Source organism: Berghia stephanieae, chromosome 11 (assembly GCF_034508935.2).
Source record: "Berghia stephanieae isolate SIO BIC M18660-M18661 chromosome 11, UCSD_Bste_1.3, whole genome shotgun sequence".
NCBI classification, from domain to species: Eukaryota; Metazoa; Mollusca; class Gastropoda; order Nudibranchia; family Aeolidiidae; genus Berghia; species Berghia stephanieae.
In genome coordinates, this window is record NC_088370.1 from 40,539,084 (window position 1) to 40,562,201 (window position 23,118).

The 23,118-nt window shown below is 38.4% G+C and overlaps 1 protein-coding gene across 1 annotated transcript in view; it reads left to right on the forward strand.

The window, feature by feature from the left end:
* The first annotated feature begins 978 nt into the window (after window positions 1-978).
* LOC144957030 (G-protein coupled receptor GRL101-like) overlaps window positions 979-23,118 on the forward strand; it is a 60,263-nt gene continuing 38,123 nt past the window's right edge. The window contains exons 1-3 of the mRNA XM_078887965.1: window positions 979-1,066; window positions 5,055-5,171; window positions 6,040-6,171. Of these exons, the coding sequence (XP_078744091.1) occupies window positions 6,126-6,171 (46 nt within the window). The 5' untranslated portion in view covers window positions 979-1,066; window positions 5,055-5,171; window positions 6,040-6,125. The remainder of the gene's footprint in view (window positions 1,067-5,054; window positions 5,172-6,039; window positions 6,172-23,118) is intronic.

Here is a 23,118-nt window from a genome sequence, read left to right on the forward strand (position 1 = left end):
CCACCACCACCACCCACCACCACCATCACCACCCCCACACCACCACCATCACCACCACCACCACCACCCACCATCACCACCACCATCACCACCACACCACCACCACCACCACCATCACCACCACCACCACCCACCCACCCACCATCACCACCCCACACCACCACCACACCACACCACCACACCACCCCACCACCACCACCACCACCACCACCATCACCACCCACACCACCAACCTCACCACCCACCACACACCACCACCACCACCCATCACCACCCACCACCCACCTCCACCCATCACCACCACCACCATCACCACCACCACCACACCACCACCACCATCACCACCACCAACCACCCACACCACCACCACCACCACCACCACACCCCATCACCACCACCACCATCACCACCACCACCACCCCACCACCACCACCACACACCACCACCACCACCACCACCACCCACCACCCACCACCACCACCACACCACCACCCACCACCACCATCACACACCACCACCACCACCACCACCACACCACCACCACCACCACCACCACCACCACACACCCACCATCCACCACCACCACCATCACCACCAACACCACCATCACCACCCACACCACCACACACCACCACCACACCACCACCACCACCACCACCACCACAACCACACACCACCACCACCACCACACCACCACCACCACCACCACCACCCCACCAACCACCACACCACCACCACCACCACCACCACCACCACCACCATCACCATCACCACCACCACCACCACCACACCACCACCACCATCACCACCACCACACCACCACCACCACATCCACCACCACACCACCACACACACCACCACCACCACACCACACCACCACCACACCACACACACACACCACCACCACCACCACCACCATCACCACCACCACCACCACCATCCATTACAGACGTGATCCCTTGCACCAGCAACCACTTCCAGTGTTCTAACAGCCGCTGTGTCAACGTGACATCTCGCTGTGACACCGTCAACGACTGCTGGGATTGGTCGGATGAGATCGGCTGTGGTAAATATACAACTCGCACTTACTTTTAGAGAGAAGAAAAAAAAGTCTAACATAAAATAAATTGTATCAGTGCATGACATAATCAGTCGGAAGGAGAACATTTTGGATTTGCATTATTTTTTCATTTCCTGGAAGATCATAATCTCCCCAGAGCATTTTAATCTTTATTTGAGTAAATCGGGTGATTTTTCATGAAGTTATGGTCAGATGTATGGGAAAGGTATCCAGCAACTTATCTCAAATTTCATACTTTTTTCAAATTGACTAGTTGTAAAAAAATATTTAGAAGTTAAGCTTTGATATTTCCCGAAGATCTACAAAAGGGTTGATTTATTAATTTACGACAAGAACTCATTTTTTAAAAAAATAAAAATTCACCTTCTAACCAAACTTGGCAATATCTCAGTCCAAACTTTTTCACCATCCGACTGATTATGTCATTCACTGTAAAATATACGAGTAGATATAATATATTTTGGGTCGTAAAATTTTACTTTAAAAGTGAACCCTTGCCTCCAAATCGACACCTTACTTACTCACTCCAAGATCATCTCATCAGAAGTTTTTAGTAGTCGTAGCGTATGGCTACGCCTCATTTCGTCAACCCAGCTTTGAAAGTATTCCTCCGCCCTAAGTACTGTTTCATAGCCATCTTCATGTTTAGTTACTGGATAGTGGAGGACGATGTGATCGATGGTCTCTGGAGCTGCCTGATAATTTCGGCAGGCATCACTGTTCCCACGTTCCATCTGCGCATATTTGATGCAGTTCTGCCCTGTCCTGTTAAGAGTCGATTTTACGAAACGCAGTTTCCAGAAGTTTTTGACTGGGAATGACTCATCATGATTCTTTCCGGTCTCACACCAGTGTGTTAAATTTACCACTTGTCATCACAGTCAAGCTTGGTTTTGTCTTGCCATGGCCCTGGGGGAACGGCCTCTTGGCCTCTACTTTTCATTCGGCAATGGTTTTACAGATGTGTTATTCGGTTAGTCCGTAGCCATCGTCAACTAATAGTCTGACACGAGAACTCTCTTAGACTTATAGATAGTATGCAGATGACGTCACTCAAGCCTTTGTTATTGTTTTTGCCATCCGCGTTTGTGAGTTGTTCTCACTAAACTGTATTAACCAGACTATAAAAGTTCATGGTTACACAGAGTTTGTGTGTTGGTCCTTTATACTTCCGGATGGCAATGTTGTGAACTCCTTGGCCAAGCGCATTCTATCTATAGTTTGAAGTTATTTTTTTTAGGTGTGTGCAGCGTCTGGTGAGTTGTTAGTAGAGCTCAAAGAAACAAGTGATCCCATTGGTTGAACTATTGAATACAACTCGCGATTTGTTTTCTTTTGTGGCCAGAGACTTGTTTTCTGACGTCATTTGTTGGCCAGAGTCAGGCTATAAGTTGACGATGCTACGGTTAGTGAGACCAAAGTATTTAATTATCTTGGGGGTGGGGGGGGGGGCGGCCTCTTGATCTCTACTTTTCATTCGGCAATGATTTTACAGATGGTGTTATTCGGTTATTGAGACCAAAGTATTTCAATATCTTGGTCAGTATGGTATTTAATAATTTCGGGTGCCGGTTATTATTATTGCAGATTGCCTCCTGTATGGAAAATTTAGGTGCCAAAAACTGAAATTATAGTCAATAGAATGAAACACAGACAATGTGTATAGATAGTATGCAGATGACGTCACTCAGGCCTTTGTTATTGTTTTTGCCATCCGCGTTTGTGAGTTGTTCTCACTAAACTGTATTCGCCAGACTATAAAAGTTCATGGTTACACAGAGTTTGTGTGTTGGTCCGTTATACTTCCCGATGGCAATGTTGTGAACTCCTTGGCCAAGCGCATTCTATCTATAAGTTTTATTGAGGAACGTTGATATATTGATAGTATGCGCTTGGCTCAGAGGCTCATAACATTGCCATCCGGAAGTATAACGGACCAACACACAAAACTGTGTGTATCCATGAACGTTTATAGTCGGGTTAATACAGTTCAGTGAGCCTTACTCATAAACGCGGATGGCAAAAAACAATAGCAAAGACCTGAGTGACGTCATCTTCGAACTATCTATAGATAGAATGTTCATGTCACTCATGTCTTTGTTACTGCTTTTTGCCAACCGCGTTTATGAGTAATTCTCACTAAACTGTATTAACCAGACTATAAACGTTCAAGGTTACACAGAGTTTTGTGTGTTGGTCCGTTATACTCCCGGATGGTAATGTTGTGAACTTCTTAGCCAAGCGCATACTATCTATACACATTACTTCAATTCAATCTTTAACATGTACATTTAGCGTCATCATTATTGACAGTTTTAAAAGATAACATGTTATTAGATAAGAGTTAAAACAGTTGAAATATAATAATATACTCTTGAAGTACAAAAAAAGAAGGTATTTCTTGTCGCTATAATTGCTAGGCTCTGGGTTCAAGTCCCGTTCAGAGCAACGGTAGGTAGAATTCTTCGAAAATGGTCCTTACATTATTAACCTTACTCGTGTGTAAAATAAATAAAATAAATATAAATTCCCTTTATTCATCCCATAGGGAAATTTGTCTTTAGGGTCTATTCCAAGGGAAGACTGGAATAACCCAGCCGCAGTGCATCGCCGCAAAGTGAACTAGGGCGAGGTGACTTGCTCAAGGCCACACAACGAGGCGGGTAATTGAACTCGGTACCTTTAGGGTACGAAGCAAAGACCGTACCACTGAACCACGCTGCCCCCAGCGAGTACCTTGTCGTTAACAACTTAGTCCCAATCAATGGAAAAAGATTTACACTATCGCCTCACAGACACGTTCAGTTTTGTTGTTGGATTGGATTGAGGGGGGGGGGGGGGGGGCACTTGCACAGTTTTTGAGCAAGTTTACTGGATATTGTGATGTTAATGCTATGCATTTAGATAAGATACCCTCAACACCCGTCAGCCGGATATAACGTACCAACATACAAACCTGTGTGAAACTTTAAACGCGGGTGGTTGGATGGGAGCATCACCCTTGAATCATAACCCTATGATGTTCGCATTGGTGTACGATCCGATAGTGATGTCGTTTCTTCTTCTCTTTACTAGCCTATCCTGCTTCTTTGGTTTGTGATTATATTTTTGACAGGGGATATTTTTTTTTCTGTAAATCTTCTGCCTGTTTGTTCTTGGTTATTTATAATTTAGCTTATGATATCTTTAGGTTATGATTTTGATTTACATTTGTACTATTTTTGTTAGATTGCTTGTTTTTTTTTTGTTTCAGCGGTCTCTCATATAACCTCAATTGTGTTGGAAGAGACCTAAAGCAACAAACAAACAAAAACAAACAAAAAAAAAACAAAAAAACTTTAAACGTTCTTAGTCTGATTAATAGAATTTAGTTAGAACTATTCATTCAAATGACTGTCTAAAAACAATAACAAACAGGTGAAGTACGTCAATTCGTTCCTTCTTTACTAATTCTCAAATAAATAAAGATAAAACTTTAAATTAGTGGGCAGTATGGCTCAGCGATAGGAGTCTTTGATTCGTACCCGAAAGATACCGAGTTCGATCACTCACCGCTGCGCTGCGCTGTGTGACCTTGAGCAAGTCATCTCGCCCTAGCTCAATTTGCAACGCTGCACTGCGGCTGACGCCTGGGTTATTTCAGTCTTCACGTGGAATAGACCCTAAAAACAAATTTCCTTTATAAAGGGAATTTTATTTTATTTATTTATTTATTTATTTATTTATTTATTATTATTATTATTATTATTATTATTATTATTATTATTATTATTATTATTATTATTATTATTATTATTATTATCATTATCATTATCATTATATTATTATTATTATTATTATTATTATTATTATTATTATTATTATTATTATTATTATTATTATTATTATCATTATCATTATCATTATTATTATTATTATTATTATTATTATTATTATTATTATTATTATTATTATTATTATTATTATTTTCCAGACTCACATCCATGTCCGATTGGTCAGTCGAAGTGTAGCAGTGGTCAGTGTCTTCCTGACTACAAGTGGTGTAACCACTGGCCTAACTGCCCAGACGGGTCTGACGAACAGGGCTGTGGTAAGTGTAACAGTCACCATCCTCCCCATATGGAGCCCATCCCCTCTAAGTGTTTTTTTCATAGCTTTTATACAGCGCAATATCCACTAAACGTGCTCAAAGCGCACAAGTGGTCCTGGGTTCGAGCCTCGCTCGTCGCATAATTGAGTCCTTGAAAAAAGGCTCTTTACTCACGTTCTCTCATCTTATTCAGGTGTAAAATGAGTACCTGCCCGTTAACAGCGTTTTCTCTGTCAAACAATGTGTAATATCGCCTAACAGGTGTCATGCCCCGTCCTTCATGTTATGTGTTACTGTTGGTCAGGGACCCCTTGTAAAGCGCTTTGAGCACGTTTAGTGGATATTGCGCTCTATAAGAGCTCAAAAAAGTAGATTCACACTAAATTGTATTATCCAGACTATAAAATTTCAAGGTTACACAGAGTTATGTGTGTTTGGCCGTTATACTTCTGGATAGCAATGTTGTGAGCTTCTTAGCCAACCGCATCCAATCTATTGAAGATGTTATATAACTTCATGTTCCGATAATTTCTGAATTCAATCAATTCAATTCAATAGATAGTATGGGCTTGGCTAGAAGCTACAACATTGCCATCCGGAGGTATAACGAGCCAACAAACAAAAGTCTGCGTAACCTTGAACTTTTATAGTCTGGATAATACAGTTAAATGAGAATTACTCATAAACGTGGATGGCAAAATACAATAACAAAGACCTGAGTGACGTCTTCTTCAGTTCATCTATTGAAGTTGTTAAATTAATTCATGTTCCGATAATTTATAATTCAATTCAATTCAATACATTATCCATTTTGTACCTTCTTTCTCCCCCCTCCTCTTTATATTCCTCCTTTTCAACTCCTCCTCAGATTACAGAAAATGTGATGATGATGAGTTCACGTGCTCCAATGGGGAGTGCATTCCGTCGTCCCTGGTTTGTTACAACGGGAAGAAGATGGGCAGAGACGGATGTGAGGACAGGTCACACCTCATTCATTGCGGTAAGGTCTGCCATCCAAAATCTAAAAAAAAAAAACAATGTAAAATTGGATGTAAGATTCAATTTAATATACGAATACGGATAAAATGGACGGTTCGGATTTCCGCTTTATCAACAAAACAGGAATGAAACGCTACAGACGAATAAGATAATGAGATAATTATTATTCTCTATTGTCTTCTGGCACTTTTCTATTCACTTCATATCTTGTTGTTACCAACATAAGTGCCTGCTCCACTCACTTTTCTGAATTAAAAATTCACCCCATACACCGGAGCATACTCAATGTCTCAATCGTTTCTATGTTATATGTTTGTGTTGAGAATATTGGCTATTAAGCTTAACTGCTGGTCAAAATTATTCGCGATGGTGGTGTACGAACGAATCGGCGGTCTCAAGAAGTGGGTGAGAGAGGGATCTAGTAATGACTTTGGGTTTGAAACGAATATTTTTGTGTTCGTGGATAGCTCACACGGTAGAGCCACGCTCTCACCTGCCAGGCGGAGTTGTCGTACCAATAAGGTCGCAGGTTCGAACCCCACCACCGCCGCGAAAAAAATTTTTATTCTCTATTGTCTTCTGGCACTTTTCTATTCACTTCATATCTTGTTGTTACCAACATAAGTGCCTGCTCCACTCACTTTTCTGAATTAAAAATTCACCCCATACACCGGAGCATACTCAATGTCTCAATCGTTTCTATGTTATATGTTTGTGTTGAGAATATTGGCTATTAAGCTTAACTGCTGGTCAAAATTATTCGCGATGGTGGTGTACGAACGAATCGGCGGTCTCAAGAAGTGGGTGAGAGAGGGATCTAGTAATGACTTTGGGTTTGAAACGAATATTTTTGTGTTCGTGGATAGCTCACACGGTAGAGCCACGCTCTCACCTGCCAGGCGGAGTTGTCGTACCAATAAGGTCGCAGGTTCGAACCCCACCACCGCCGCGAAAAATTTTTATTCTCTATTGTCTTCTGGCACTTTTCTATTCACTTCATATCTTGTTGTTACCAACATAAGTGCCTGCTCCACTCACTTTTCTGATAAAATTCACCCCAACCCGGAGCATACTCAATGTCTCAATCGTTTCTATGTTAATGTTGTGTTGAGATATTGGCTATAAGCTTAACTGCTTGTCAAAATTTCGCGATGGTGGTGTCGAACGAGATCGGCGGTCTCAAAAGTGGGTGAGAGGGATCTAGTAATGACTTTGGGTTGAAACGAATATTTTTGTTTCGTGATTGGCTCACACGTTAGCCACCTCTACCTGGTGATTGTGCTACCAATAATGTCTGAGGTTCAAATCCCACACCGGCGGAAATTTGGGTCTAATGTTGTTGGATTGATTTCATTAATATCTTGGTTAACAATATGTTTGTGTCTCACTCGGCTTTTCGAATAAATTCACCCATACCGACATACTCACTGCCAAGCGTTTTGTATAGTTGGTGTTGAATCACTCGCGCTAAATTATTGTCAAAATTATTCGCATTGCTTTACCAAAATGTTTTCAATAGTGTGCGCAGCATTCTAGTATAATTGGTTAAACCGACATATATTTTGTTTATAGTACAGTATGTGTCAGCTCTCAGCTCCAGGTAATTGTGTAAATATGAGGTGGTTCGAACCGACCGGCTCGAAAAGTGGTTAGATCTATATGCTCTGGATTTTTGTAACTTATTTTTGTTGTTACTAAGGTGCGCCCACTCACTGTTGTGTTTAAAATCACCCACGACCGCAACCGCCAGCAATGTTTTCTATTTAGTTGTCTGGAATATTCTTATTCATTATTGTTGCAACATATTCTTCCTATTTTGTGTACAAAATGTGCGCCAAACGGTGAGATAAGGATCTTCAATGTATTTGGTTTGTTAGAATATTGTTTAGTTGGATACTGCATGGATCAGCTCACGTGGCGAGTTGTCGACGATAGGTGAGTCGACCACGCATCCGAAAATTGGTTTAAATTCTTTTGCTTTGGCTTTGATACGTTCATATCTTGTTGTCCAGCATGTGCCCTCACCATTCGAAAAAATTCACCCCATCAAGTTCATTTATCCATCGTTTCTTGATATATTTTTTTGATTTGGCATTAACTAATGCCTTCAATATTTTGATGTGGTACAACCAATCCGGCGTCTCAATAAATTACGGGATATAATGTTTGTTTGTATCATTTTATTTGTTTGGATAAGCTACACGGTGGCTCACTGCGATGGGGTGTCGAAATGGTAGAAGGTGTAGATGAACTGACACGAAATTTTTTTCATTTTTGTCACTTGATACCTTCATGAGTACCATAGGCTGTCTCCTTTTCGAATTAAACTCACACCAACCCGGGAACCAATTCTCATTTTCTATGTTATATTTTTTTAATATTGCTAGTTTACACTGCAAATTTCACTTTTGATTTACAACACCGCTCACGAAGTAAATGTCAACGTATGTATTTGTTTGTACAGAATTTTTGTGTTAGGTAACTTGGTAAAGCTTCTCGTGGTTTAGCGAAGATGGTCGTACAAGAAGTGCGGTTCGAAGAGCAGAGCTGTAAATTTGGGTTTTGAAACATACTTTTGTTTCGTGGATAGCTCACGGTAGAGCCACGTCTCACCTGCCAGCGGGTTGTGTACCAATAGTCGCAGGTTCGAACCACCACGCGCGAAAAATTTTTATTTCTATTGTCTTTGGCACTTTTTATTCACTTATTCTTGTTGTTACAAATAGTGCTGTCCACTCACTTTTCTGAATTAAAAATTCACCCCATACACCGGAGCATACTCAATGTCTCAATCGTTTCTATGTTATATGTTTGTGTTGAGAATATTGGCTATTAAGCTTAACTGCTGGTCAAAATTATTCGCGATGGTGGTGTACGAACGAATCGGCGGTCTCAAGAAGTGGGTGAGAGAGGGATCTAGTAATGACTTTGGGTTTGAAACGAATATTTTTGTGTTCGTGGATAGCTCACACGGTAGAGCCACGCTCTCACCTGCCAGGCGGAGTTGTCGTACCAATAAGGTCGCAGGTTCGAACCCCACCACCGCCGCGAAAAATTTTTATTCTCTATTGTCTTCTGGCACTTTTCTATTCACTTCATATCTTGTTGTTACCAACATAAGTGCCTGCTCCACTCACTTTTCTGAATTAAAAATTCACCCCATACACCGGAGCATACTCAATGTCTCAATCGTTTCTATGTTATATGTTTGTGTTGAGAATATTGGCTATTAAGCTTAACTGCTGGTCAAAATTATTCGCGATGGTGGTGTACGAACGAATCGGCGGTCTCAAGAAGTGGGTGAGAGAGGGATCTAGTAATGACTTTGGGTTTGAAACGAATATTTTTGTGTTCGTGGATAGCTCACACGGTAGAGCCACGCTCTCACCTGCCAGGCGGAGTTGTCGTACCAATAAGGTCGCAGGTTCGAACCCCACCACCGCCGCGAAAAATTTTTATTCTCTATTGTCTTCTGGCACTTTTCTATTCACTTCATATCTTGTTGTTACCAACATAAGTGCCTGCTCCACTCACTTTTCTGAATTAAAAATTCACCCCATACACCGGAGCATACTCAATGTCTCAATCGTTTCTATGTTATATGTTTGTGTTGAGAATATTGGCTATTAAGCTTAACTGCTGGTCAAAATTATTCGCGATGGTGGTGTACGAACGAATCGGCGGTCTCAAGAAGTGGGTGAGAGAGGGATCTAGTAATGACTTTGGGTTTGAAACGAATATTTTTGTGTTCGTGGATAGCTCACACGGTAGAGCCACGCTCTCACCTGCCAGGCGGAGTTGTCGTACCAATAAGGTCGCAGGTTCGAACCCCACCACCGCCGCGAAAAATTTTTATTCTCTATTGTCTTCTGGCACTTTTCTATTCACTTCATATCTTGTTGTTACCAACATAAGTGCCTGCTCCACTCACTTTTCTGAATTAAAAATTCACCCCATACACCGGAGCATACTCAATGTCTCAATCGTTTCTATGTTATATGTTTGTGTTGAGAATATTGGCTATTAAGCTTAACTGCTGGTCAAAATTATTCGCGATGGTGGTGTACGAACGAATCGGCGGTCTCAAGAAGTGGGTGAGAGAGGGATCTAGTAATGACTTTGGGTTTGAAACGAATATTTTTGTGTTCGTGGATAGCTCACACGGTAGAGCCACGCTCTCACCTGCCAGGCGGAGTTGTCGTACCAATAAGGTCGCAGGTTCGAACCCCACCACCGCCGCGAAAAAATTTTTATTCTCTATTGTCTTCTGGCACTTTTCTATTCACTTCATATCTTGTTGTTACCAACATAAGTGCCTGCTCCACTCACTTTTCTGAATTAAAGAGAGACAACGAGGTTTCACTTTTCTATACACGTTTAAAACGTGTAGCATGCAGCGTGTAGCATGTAGCGTGTAGTTCTATTTAGGCGAAATTACAGGGGGAGGCGGGGGGGGGGGGGTCCCTATAGACGCCCGGTTTATCATTGTTGTAATGGACAATATTTAGTGTCATTTTTTAAAGATTTCCATTACAACAATGAGCTTATCATAATAAATTGGGTTATCAGGCCTGCGAATAAGTGCACGTCGGTTTGAGTTGATGGGAACTTGTTAAAATAAAGGTAGAAACATTGTCGATAATAATATCCGCCTCTTTTCCTTTGAGTTAATGAATGATGTATTCCCCCCTCCCCCCCCCTCCCCTCCCCCCCCCCTTTAAAAAATGGTTTATTTAGAATGTTTTTAACTTGCTGTTCTGTGGGTTTTTTGGTTTGTTTTATTTGATTTGTTTTTTTTTTTGGGGGGGGGGGGGTGTTTGCTTGTTTTTTTTAAGTTCTCTTTTTTGTTGTTGTCCTGTTGTTTATTTTCTTCCGTTGCCTGTTTTGTTATATGTTAATCCTTGCCAAGGGCCAGTCATTTACGACTAAGGTTATAATTGAATTTAAAATGGTCGTCTTATTACGGACTATACTGGCAAATCGCCTTTTTGCTTTAGGAGTAGTTCTACTACAACAATGAGCCCAAAATAGTTTTAAGTTATTAGACTTGCAAATAAGTGCACGTCGGTTTCAGTTGATGGGGAACTTGTTAAAATAAAGGTAGAAACATTTTCGATAAAGATATAATTCCCCTTTTTGGTGGTGGGGGGGGGAGGGGGTAATGAATAATGTTTTCCCCCTTTAAAAAAAAAAATAGTTTATTTAGAATGTTTTTAATTTGTTTGTTTTGGGGTTTTTTGTTGTTGGGGGGGGGGGGTGTTAGTTTTTTGTTGTTTTTGTTTTGTTTTGTTTTTTGTTTGTTTGTTTGTCTTTTGTTTGTTCTATTTTGTTTTGTTGTCCTGTTGTTTATTTTCTTCTGTTGCTTGTTTTGTTCTATTTTAATCCTTGCCAAGGGCCAGTCATTTACAACTAAGGTTATAATTGAATTTAAAATTGTTGTCCTATTACGGACTACACTGGCAAATCGCCTTTTTCTGTTTGAGCAGCAAGTTTTTACTACAAGAATCGACGGGTTTAACTTGGAGCTTGTGTATTGCGCAATCAATATTCACTAAACGTTTCAGTGCGCAAAATTAGTAATAGAGTAATACTAATTGAACTTTTATATAGCGCAATATCTACCAAACGTACTCAAAGCGCTTTACAGGGGGGTCCCCGACCATCAGCAACACGTAGTATGTTGGACGAGACATGATCCCTGTTTGGCGATAATATTACATTTGTTCCGACAGAGATAAAGCTGTTATTAGGCAGGTACTCATTATACACCTGAGTACGGTGAGAATACGTGAGTAAAATGCCTTTTCCAAGGACTCAACTATGCGCCGAGCGAGGCTCGAACCCAGGACCTTCCGATCCGAAAACGAGAGTCATACCACAAGACCACATAGCTGGACAAACAACAATAACAATACAACAACAACAAGACAATATAATCGATGGGTTCAGACGATGTGTCCACATTTGTATGGCGAAATCCGAACGCAATTATGGACTCGAGTCATTATTATCTATTGTTTTGGACAATATCTTATCTTTTTTTTGCGTTGGGTTGTTTTGGAGAGTAGTAAAAGTCCACAAAAACAATGAGCCCGTAATAGTTTGGTTTATCAGACCTGCAAATAAGTATACGTTGGTTTGAGTTGATGGAGAACATGTTAAAATAATGGTAGAAGTATTTTCGACCATAATATCTCCCTCTTTTCCTTTGAGTTAAACAATAATGTTTTTCCCCTCTTTTTTTATTTGGTTTATTTTGATGTGTTTAATTTGTTGTTGTATTTTGTTTTTTGTTTTGTCTTGTTGGTTTGTTTTTGTTTTTGTTTTTTTGTTGGTTTTTTTTTTTGGGGGGGGGGGCTGGTTCTGATTTGTCATTCCACAAAACCACATTATAGCCGGACAAACAACAATAACAATATAACAACAACAACTAGACGATATAATCGATGAGTTCAGACGATGTGTCCACATTTGTATGGCGAAAGCCGAACGCAATTATGGACTTGATTCATTATTATCTATTGTTTTGGGCAATATTTTTTTCCGTTGGTTTGGAGACTAGTTCCACTACAACAATGAGCCCATTACTGTTTGGTTTATCAGACCTGAAAATAAGTGCATGTCGGTTTGAGTTGATGGAGAGCATGTTAGAATAATGGTAGAAGCATTTTCGACAATAACATCTCCCTCTTTTCCTTTGAGTTTAATCAATAATGTTTTTCCCATCTTTTTTATTTGGTTTATTTAGAATGTATTTAATTTGTTGTTGTTTTTTGGGGTTTTTTTTTGGTTTTGTTTTGTTGTTTGTTTGTTTTTTTTTTGTTTTTTTTTTGGGGGGGGGGGGTTGATTTGTCATCCCACAAGACCACATTATAGTCGGACAAACAACAATAACAAGATAACAACAACAATATGACGATGATAATCGATGGGTTCAGACGATGTGTCCACATTTGTCTGGCGAAATCCGAACGCAATTAATGGACTCGAGTCATTATTATCTATTGTTTTGGGCAATATCTCATCTTTTTTTATGCGTTGGTTTGGGTCTTTTGTTTTGTTTTCTTGTTGTTTATTTTCTTCTGTTGCTTGTTTTGTCATATTTTAATCCTTGATTCATTATTATTGTATTTGGCAATATATATATATTTTTTTTTTGCTTTTGTTTGGAGAAAGTAGGTCCACTACAACAACAATGAGCCCATAATAATTTGGTTTATCAGACCTGCAAATATATACACGATGGTTTCAGACTGTCTCGTTAACGAGTGTAAGATAGGTATAAGAATTTTTTTTTTTTGTATTCTTTTTTTTTTCTCCAAAATAAGTATTATTGGTTTGTCAGAGTGAGAAAATATCGATAATTTTAATATTATTGACATCGATATTGATCATAACATCTTTTCAAAATTTAAAAAATACAAACTTGAGCTTTTACATAAGAAAACATCAACTAAACGTGCTCAAAACGCTTTACAACAACAATAAGACGATGATAATCGTTGGGTTCAGACGATGTGTCCATATTTGTATGGCATGGACTTGGTTCATTGTTATTGTTTTTGGATTATTATTTTTTTTTTTTTTGGGGGGGGGGGGGGGGGGGGGTTGGTTTGGGGAGTAGTTCCACTACAACATGAGCCCATAATAGTTTGGGTTATCAGACCTGCAAATATATACGCTATGGTTTCAGACTGTCTCGTTAACGAGTGTAAGATAGGTATTAGAATTTTTCAATGTTTTGTTTTGTTTTGTTTTTTTTCCCAAAATAAGTATAAGTGGTTTGCCAGCGTGAGAAAGCATCGATAATTTTAATAACATTTATACCGATCTTCTTTTTCTTCTTCAAGTACCAAGTCTGTGCCAGATATCTGTGATCATGGTACGCCATTCATCTCTCTGATTAGATAACCTTTAAAAAAACTAATATTACTCTTCTCTTTCTTTGTCACCCAGCTGTTCAAACTATTCATATATGTTTTTCTTGGTCTACCTTTACTCTTTTTAAATTCTATATTTCCTGTGAGAGCAAGATGTTCAATATATTTATGTCGATTTTGGTGCCCTAAAAATTGCATTTGTCTTTTTCTTATTGTACGAATTAGTAACCATTTTGTTAATATCGATATTAATGATAAAAATTTTTTAAAAACAACACAAACAAACTTGAGATTTTTTATAAGAAAATATCAACTAAACGTGCTCAAAACGCTTTACAGGGGGTCCCTAACCAACACCAACACTTAACATATAGGACGACACATTATGCCTGATAGGCGATATTACAATTATTCGGACAGAGACAGAGAGCTGTTTATGTTCAGGTACTTATTTTACACCCGAGTACGATGAGGGTATGTATTGTGAGCTATCCACTCAGTAGAGCCACGCTCTCCCCGGCCAGACGGAGTTGTCGTACCAGAAAGGTCGCGGGTTCGAGTCCCTATTGACGCCGCGAAATTTTTAATTCTCTACTGTCTTCTGGCACTTTCCTATTCACTTCATTTCTTTATTTTATCAACATAGGGCCTGCTCCACTCAATTTTCTGAAGTTTAAATTGTATTATCGCCTAATAGGCGTCATCATGTCTCGTTCTACATGTTACGTATTGCTGTCGGACAGGGACCCGTTGTAAAGCGCTTTGAGCACCATTAGTGGATATTCCGCTATATAAGAGCTCAAAAAAGCAGATTCACACCATACGCCTTAACTAATTAAAGTATTACAGGCATGCCTGACCCTGTGCACGGTCGTAGTATTCAACAAGGATGTTTTGTAACAGGCATGCCTGACCCTGTGCACGGTCATTGTATTCAACAAGGATGTTTTGTAACAGGCATGCCTGACCCTGTGCACGGTCATAGTATTCAACAAGGATGTTTTGTAACAGGCATGCCTGACCCTGTGCACGGTCATAGTATTCAACAAGGATGTTTTGTAACAGGCATGCCTGACCCTGTGCACGGTCATAGTATTCAACAAGGATGTTTTGTAACAGGCATGCCTGACCCTGTGCACGGTCATAGTATTCAACAAGGATGTTTTGTAACAGGCATGCCTGACCCTGTGCACGGTCATAGTATTCAACAAGGATGTTTTGTAACAGGCATGCCTGACCCTGTGCACGGCCATAGTATTCAATAAGAATGTTTTGTAACACTGACATGGCGGTGTTTTTGCAACAAAAAATTCCCAAATTTTGCAAACTAAAAAACAGCAAAATTTGCACAAACTTTTCAAAAAAATTGCCGATATTTGTAAAAATTAGAGATTAATTTTCCTAAAAACTCATAATTAGTTCATAAAAAAAGAGAAAAGTGTTTGTTTTTTAAGGGTTTCACGGCGCTTACAACAAATTTAAGTTCATATCAACGCCAGTAAAAAGGAAGAAAATGAGATAGTAAAAAAGAAACTGCTCTTCTTTAATTGTCTTTCACGTTCTACACGAGCTATCAAATTAATAGAAAAAAATGTCTTTTGTTTATTCATGTTTTTTGTTTGTTTTTGTCCTGTTTTTTTTATTGCAAAATTTGCAAAAAAAATTGCTGATTTTGCGGCCGCAATGCAAATCAGAGATTTTCTGAGGCCGCAAGCGATGTAAAAAAAAAACTGCCATGCCAGTAACAGCGTTTCCAGCGTTTTGTGCGTCTATGTGGTTTTGTGGTATGACACTCGCCTTTGGATAGGAAGGTTCTGGGTTCGAGTCCCTCCCTGAGCGGCGCAAGATGAGTCCCGCCCCCTAAAAAAGACTCTTTACTTACATTATCTCACCTTGCTCAGGTTTAAAATAAGTACTTGGCCGTTAACAGCGTTGTCTCTGTCGGAAATAAAAATTATTACATCGCCGAACAGGCGTCAGTCATGTCTCGTCCTACCTGTTAAATGTTGCTGTTGGCAAAGGACCCATTGTATAGAGCTTTGAGCACTTTTAGTGGTGATTGCGCTATATACAAGCTCAGGGTTTTTTTCTTCCAAAATGTGACCTACCTATCCAATCTGGTCTCATGTCGTGTATTGAGCGTGGTACGGTCTTTGCTTTGTACCCAAACGGTATCAAGTTCGACTACCTGCCTCATTGTGTGGCCTTGAGCAAGTCACCTCGCCCTAGCTCAATGTGCGGCTCTCACTGCGGCTGACGCCTGAGGTATTCCAGTCTTCTCGTGGGATAGACCGTAAATACAAATTTCCCCTTGGGCATGAATATAGGGAAGTTTATTTAACTTTTATTTTATTTATGTCGGTAAGCGAGAGGAAAAAAGTCCACGGCCCCATGTGAACGACATGTGCAGAAAGTTCACCATTCTAACACGCAGAATCAACACATAATATAAAATCCGGTTTTTTTTCTCTCAAGAAACATCAAAGAGACGTCAAAGAATGGAAAACGCTCCCCATCAGAAATCCTAAATATGACAAACAACAACAACAACAACAACAAATTTGATCAAATATTAAACTTTTTTTTCACAACTCAATGACAAAATAATGGAGAATGTCACCACGACACGCTTTGTATAACATCTGCTGTCTGTAATGGGTAATTTTTTAACCCTTTGTAGATAAAGACGTTGTACTTGAACTGTTATTAAATTGAGCGAGTTTCAAAGTTTTCAAGGTTTACTCAATCTTAGGCTTTCGCCAATAAATCAACAATTTGATGACAACATACATGAAAGTGGAAAAAAAAAATTTAAATAAAAAATGTAATACCAAATACTGTACAATAACAAAAAAAAAATAACTAATAATACACCAATAGTAAATAATAATAATATAATAATAATAATATATAAAATAATAAAGAATAATAATAAAATAAGAAAAGAATGGAAGAAGGAAGAAAAAAGAAGAAAGAAAAAGAAGAAAGAAGAAGAAGAAGAAGAAGAAGAAGAAGAAGAAGAAGAAGAAGAAGAAGAAGAAGAGAAGAGAGAAGAAGAAGAAGAAGAAGAAGAAGAAGAAGAAGAAGAAGAAGAAGAAGAAGAAGAAGAAGAAGAAGAAGAAGAAGAAGAAGAAGAAGAAGAAGAAGAAGAAGAAGAAGAAGAAGAAGAAGAAGAAGAAGAAGAAGGATGAAGAAGAAGAAGAAGAAGAAGAAGAAGAAGAAGAAGAAGAAGAAGAAGAAGAAGAAGAAGAAGAAGAAGAAGAGAAAGAAGAAGAAGAAGAGAAGAAGAAGAAGAAGAAGAAGATAAGAAGAAGAAGAAGAAGAAGAAGAAGAAGAAGAAGAGAAGAAGAAGAAGAAGAAGAAAGAAAGAAGAAGAAGAAGAAAGAAGAAGAAGAAAGAAGAAGAAGAGAAGAAGAGAAGAAAAGAAGAAGAAAAGAAAAAGAAGAAGAAGAAGAAGAAGAAGAAGAAGAAGAAGAAGAAAGAAGAAGAAGAAGAAGAGGAAGGAGAAGAAGAAGAAGTGCTGTGATAGGCAATTTACCCTTTGTAGATAAAGGCGTTGAACTTGAACTGTGATTAAATTGAGAAAATCAAACATAAATCTTTACAGACAATACGGTTTGGAACAGAAGTTGTCTTAATAGCTACGTGCGGCTATATAGTCTAGCGGTTTGGCACTCGCTTTCGGATCGGATAGTCCTGAGTTCGAGCCTCGCTAGGAGAATAGTTGAGTACTTGAAGAAGGCTCTTTACTCACATTCTCTCAACGTACTCGGGTGTAAAATGAGTACCTGTCCGTTAACAGCGTTGTCTCTGTCCGAAAAAAAAAATTTGTAATATCGCCTAATAGGCGTCATGTCTCGTCGTAAATGTTAAATGTTGCTCTTGATCAGAGACCCCTTGTAAAGCGCTTTGAGCATGTTTCGTGGATATTGCCCTATATAAAAGCTCATTTTTTTACGTGCACGTTGGTTTGAGATCACTATTACATATATTATACAGGTCTGACATCCGAACCCAATTAAGGGCTTAGTTTAACATTGTTTTAATGGACGCTATTTTGCGTCATTTCCAATTCACCATTTAGCCCCATAATGAATTGTGTTATCAGACCTACAAATAAATGCACGTCGGTTAGAGGGTATTTCAGTTACAACAATGAGCCCATAACAATTTAGGTTATCAGACCTGCAAATAAGTTCCCATCGATTCGGAAGAAAGCAAATAGTTTTATTCATTTTTAATAAGGTATAAAATAAAAACCACGAAATATAAGTGCTCGACTTTACTATTATTGGAGCGATAAATATACATAAATAAAATATTTGAATACGCTTCAACAGTCGTAACGTCACTTCCCTCGTAATGACGCATGGTAACTTAGTAACTGGCTCTAAACTATCGGAACAATGGCGGACGCCCTTATGTAATATTTCCCCGACGAGCATAAAAGCGTATCCAGAGGGAAAAAAAAGCATTATAAATCTGATCATGTTTTGACTTTTACTCATTCTGATCACAAGACATATATGAAAAGTTCTAGCCAGCATGAAGAATAAAAAGTACAGATTTTCTTTGTTTAGAACCACGATGGCCGCCGTTGCAAGGCGACGTGACATCAGACAATTGAATCCAATTACTATTGACTCCTACAGACCTGTTTCATGCCTTTTACTTTGGGAAATCTTTGGGGAGTGAACTCTTTATTGTTGTTACTATTATTTGTAGATAGAACGAAGTTGACGTAACTCAAGTCTTTGTTATTGCTTTTTGTCATCCGCGTTTATGAGTAATTCTCACTTAACTGTAAACTCTCTCGAGTTCATATGCATGAAAAATCGAACACATTTGTTCGGTTTTCAATGAGGGAGAACTCGAATGAATTAACACGACTATAAACGTTCAAGGTTAAACATAGTGTGGTTCATTATACTTTCAGATGGATGTTTTGAGCTTCTTGACCAAGCGCATTCTATCTATAATTGTACGTTGTTTAGTACTTTGTACTGCATGCGGATGTGAGTTCATTTCTTTTGTTCAATGTAGCCATATTTCGTTGGGTGACAATGTAAAATTTCTCTTCTAAGCAAAGATTGCATAATTTGGTAGATGTTGAGTAGATATGACTGTGCTCTTGTGATAGTTTTCCATGTAATATTATGCTGTATATTGCTTTCTCATAGGTTCCAGATATATTCACTCAGTGTGGTAGAGCGTAGCCATCGTTAACTTTCGCCTGACACTGGCCAAAAAGTGACGTCAAAAGACCAGTCTTTGGCCGCAAAAGAAAACAAATCGTGAGTTGTATTCAACAGTTCAACCAATGGAATCACTAATTACCTCACTAGACGCTGCATAAAACTAAAATATGACATTAACCTATATAATACATCGTAGAGGGTTCTAGTGTCAGGCTATTTAAGTTAACGATGGTTACGGATAAAGTGTCGTATGTGTATGTTTTTAAATGACGATTTGTGTAGATTATTTGTGGTTTTAAATGAGCATTCTGTGAGACCGATGCATGTCTCTTGCTTTTGTGTGTCTGAGCGTGTAACTATGGCTTGGTAAACAATCGTTATGCAATTGTCGTTTAATGGGAATGTTGTCTGGGTTCTGCAATTGCATTTTTTTTTTAAGATTGTTGTTAGATGGTTCTGGTGGGGATAGTTATCGTTTGTTTTGAGATATGATATTAGGATGTTTGGCATGCAGGAGTATCCTATCTTGACGGTATTTTTGTTCATTATGGGGTACAAAACACTGTCTTGTCGGAAGCATTTTGTAGAAAGTTGAAGATAGAGGTTGTCACGTTTTGATTGTAAGGAAGACTGAACCACGTTATGTTCCTTCTGCTTTTGCATTTTATTGAGTTAATAGGTCTATTTTCTTCCTTTTTCATATTTCAGCGTATCTATAAAGAGACACCATCTTTGCAAGTACAAACCACAGCGCAGTCTATTTCTGAAAAAAAATGTGATATCGCGTAAAAAGAGTCATGACAAGTCCTGAATTTAAGTGTTCTGTTGGCTAGGGAGTCCTTGTAAAGCGCCTTGAGCACGTTTATTATTATTGTTATTTGATATAGAGCCGGTATCCACAAATAGTGCTCACAGGTGAGAAATAGTTTTTTTTTGGTAGCACACAAATTCATTCATTCGACTACAAAATGAACCACAACAGTCAGACACACACACTCACTCACTCACACACACACACACACACACACACACACACACACACACACAAACACATCTTGTTCGAAGTTGACGTAGAATCACGATAAGCAGTGTGACAAAGATTGGTTTTTAAATACCGTTTGAAGACTGGTAGACTTTTACATTGTCGGGTTTTAGGTAATCATAATAGGATTCAATAGTCTGATGTCACGTCGCCCAGCAACGAGCAGCTTGGTTCTAAACAAAGAAAATCGGTAATTTTTATTCTCCATGCTGGCTAGAACTTTTTCACGTGTCATGTGATCAGAATGTATAAAAGTCAGAACATGATCAGATTTATAATGCTTTTCTCCTCTGGACACAATTTTATGCTCGTTGGAGAAGTATTTCATAAAGTCGTCCGCCATTGTTCCGATAGTGTAGAACTAGTTACTAAAGTTACTATGCGTCATTACGAGGGAAGTGGCGTCACGACTGTTGAAGCCTATTGAGCCTTGCGTAAAAACTGTCAGAAATATAAAATTTTATTTGTTTGAAGTAAAATAAAAAAATAGTTGTTTTTTTTTTTTCAACTGCGTATATTACGTATTATAACGTATTATTAATATAAGTTGAAAGTCATATATGACGTTTCTGGATAGAGACGTTTTGGTGAGTTGAAGGTCATACATGAAGTGTCAGGTTAGAGACGTTTTGATAAGTGGAGGATCGTATATGATGTGTCAGGTTAGAGACGTTTTAATAAGTTGAAGGTCATGTATGAAGTGTCAGGTTAGAGACGTTTTAATAAGTTGAAGATCGTATATGATGTGTCAGGTTAAAGACGTTTTAATAAGTTGAAGATCGTATATGATGTGTCAGGTTAAAGACGTTTTAATAAGTTGAAGATCGTATATGATGTGTCAGGTTAAAGACGTTTTAATAAGTTGAAGATCATGTATGAAGTGTCAGGTAAAAACCGTTTTGAGAAATTGAAGATTGTATATGATGTGTCAGGTTAGAGACGTTTTAATAAGTTGAAGATCATGTATGAAGTGTCAGGTAAAAACCGTTTTGAGAAATTGAAGATTGTATATGATGTGTCAGGTTAAAGACGTTTTAATAAGTTGAAGATCATTTATGATGTGTCAGGTTAAAGACGTTTTAATAAGTTGAAGATCGTATATGATGTGTCAGGTTAAAGACGTTTTAATAAGTTGAAGATCATGTATGAAGTGTCAGTAAAAACCGTTTTGAGAAATTGAAGATTGTATATGATGTGTCAGGTTAGAGACGTTTTAATAAGTTGAAGATCATGTATGAAGTGTCAGGTAAAAACCGTTTTGAGAAATTGAAGATTGTATATGATGTGTCAGGTTAAAGACGTTTTAATAAGTTGAAGATCATTTATGAAGTGTCAGGTAAAAACCGTTTTGAGAAATTGAAGATTGTATATGATGTGTCAGGTTAGAGACGTTTTAATAAGTTGAAGATCATGTATGAAGTGTCAGGTAAAAACCGTTTTGAGAAATTGAAGATTGTATATGATGTGTCAGGTTAGAGACGTTTTAATAAGTTGAAGATCATGTATGAAGTGTCAGGTAAAAACCGTTTTGAGAAATTGAATGATCTTATGAAATCTTATATTTGAGACATTTTGATAAGAAGCTGTAGGTCATTTAAAAAGTCTTGGGTTTGAAGTGTTTTGATAAGTTGAAGGTCATTTATAAAATCTCATAATTGAGACGTTTTGATAAATTTAAGGCCATTTTAATCGGTGTTTTTGTTTTACGCTAAAATATATTTTTATAATTATAACTGACAGAAAACAACATTTATTCAATGGATTCTGCTGTTTTCTTTTTCCTTTTTTTTTCCTGTTTCAGTATTTTTATTTTGTATTGTTATTGTTTTGTATTTGTGCTTTTGTTGTTGCTTTTTTGTTTTGTTTTTGTTTCTTCTTTTTCTAGAGCTTCGTTTGGTTTGGTTTTGTTTTTGTTGTGGTCTTTTTGTTGTTTTTTTTTTTTTTTTTGTTTTTTTTTTTTTTTTTTTTTTTTTTTTTTTTTTTTTTTTTGGGGGGGGGTCGTTTTTTTATATTGTTTTTCATTATTACTTATCCTATCATTTTGACATCAAGATTTGTATCATTAGGCGTCTTGTGTTTTGATGTATTTGCCCGGCTTCATTTCCTCCGTTTTGAGAGAATCCTCTTTGCCCTTTGGGATATGCTGGAATAGATAAGGCGGGGGCGGGGGGGGGGGAGGGAGGGAGGAGGGGCATGAGAAAGGGGTAATGATTAGGCGAATGATCTGATATCGCCAACAGCCTGTCAAAATAAAATAGCCTTGACATTTTCACCCCAGCTTGTAGTGTTTTAATCAAAAGTGGTGGTTACCAGGTTTTTTTTTTTTAATTGAGCTTTATATAGTGCAATATCCACTAAATGTGCTCAAAGCGCTTTACAAGGGGTCCCTGGTCAACAGCAACATTTAACATGTAGGACAGAACATAAAGCCTGTTAGACGATATTACAAAGACAGCGCTATTAACGGCCAGGTACTCATTTTACACCTGCGTACGGTGAGAGAAAGTGAATTTTTAATTCAGAAAAGTGAGTGGAGCAGGCACTTATGTTGGTAACAACAAGACATGAAGTGAGTAGAAAAGTGCCAGAAGACAATAGAGAATAAAAATTTTTTTATTCTCTATTGTCTTCTGGCACTTTTCAACTCACTTCATATCTTCTTGAGAGAAAGTGAGTAAAGAGCCTTTTCTAAGGACTCAACTATGCGCCGAGCGCCAGGCTCGAACCCAGGACCTTCCGATCCGAAAGCGAGTGTCATACCACTAGACCACATAGCCGCACCACCGTACTCTGGAAAAAACACGTGTTAAAAAATTTGGCCAGAAGAC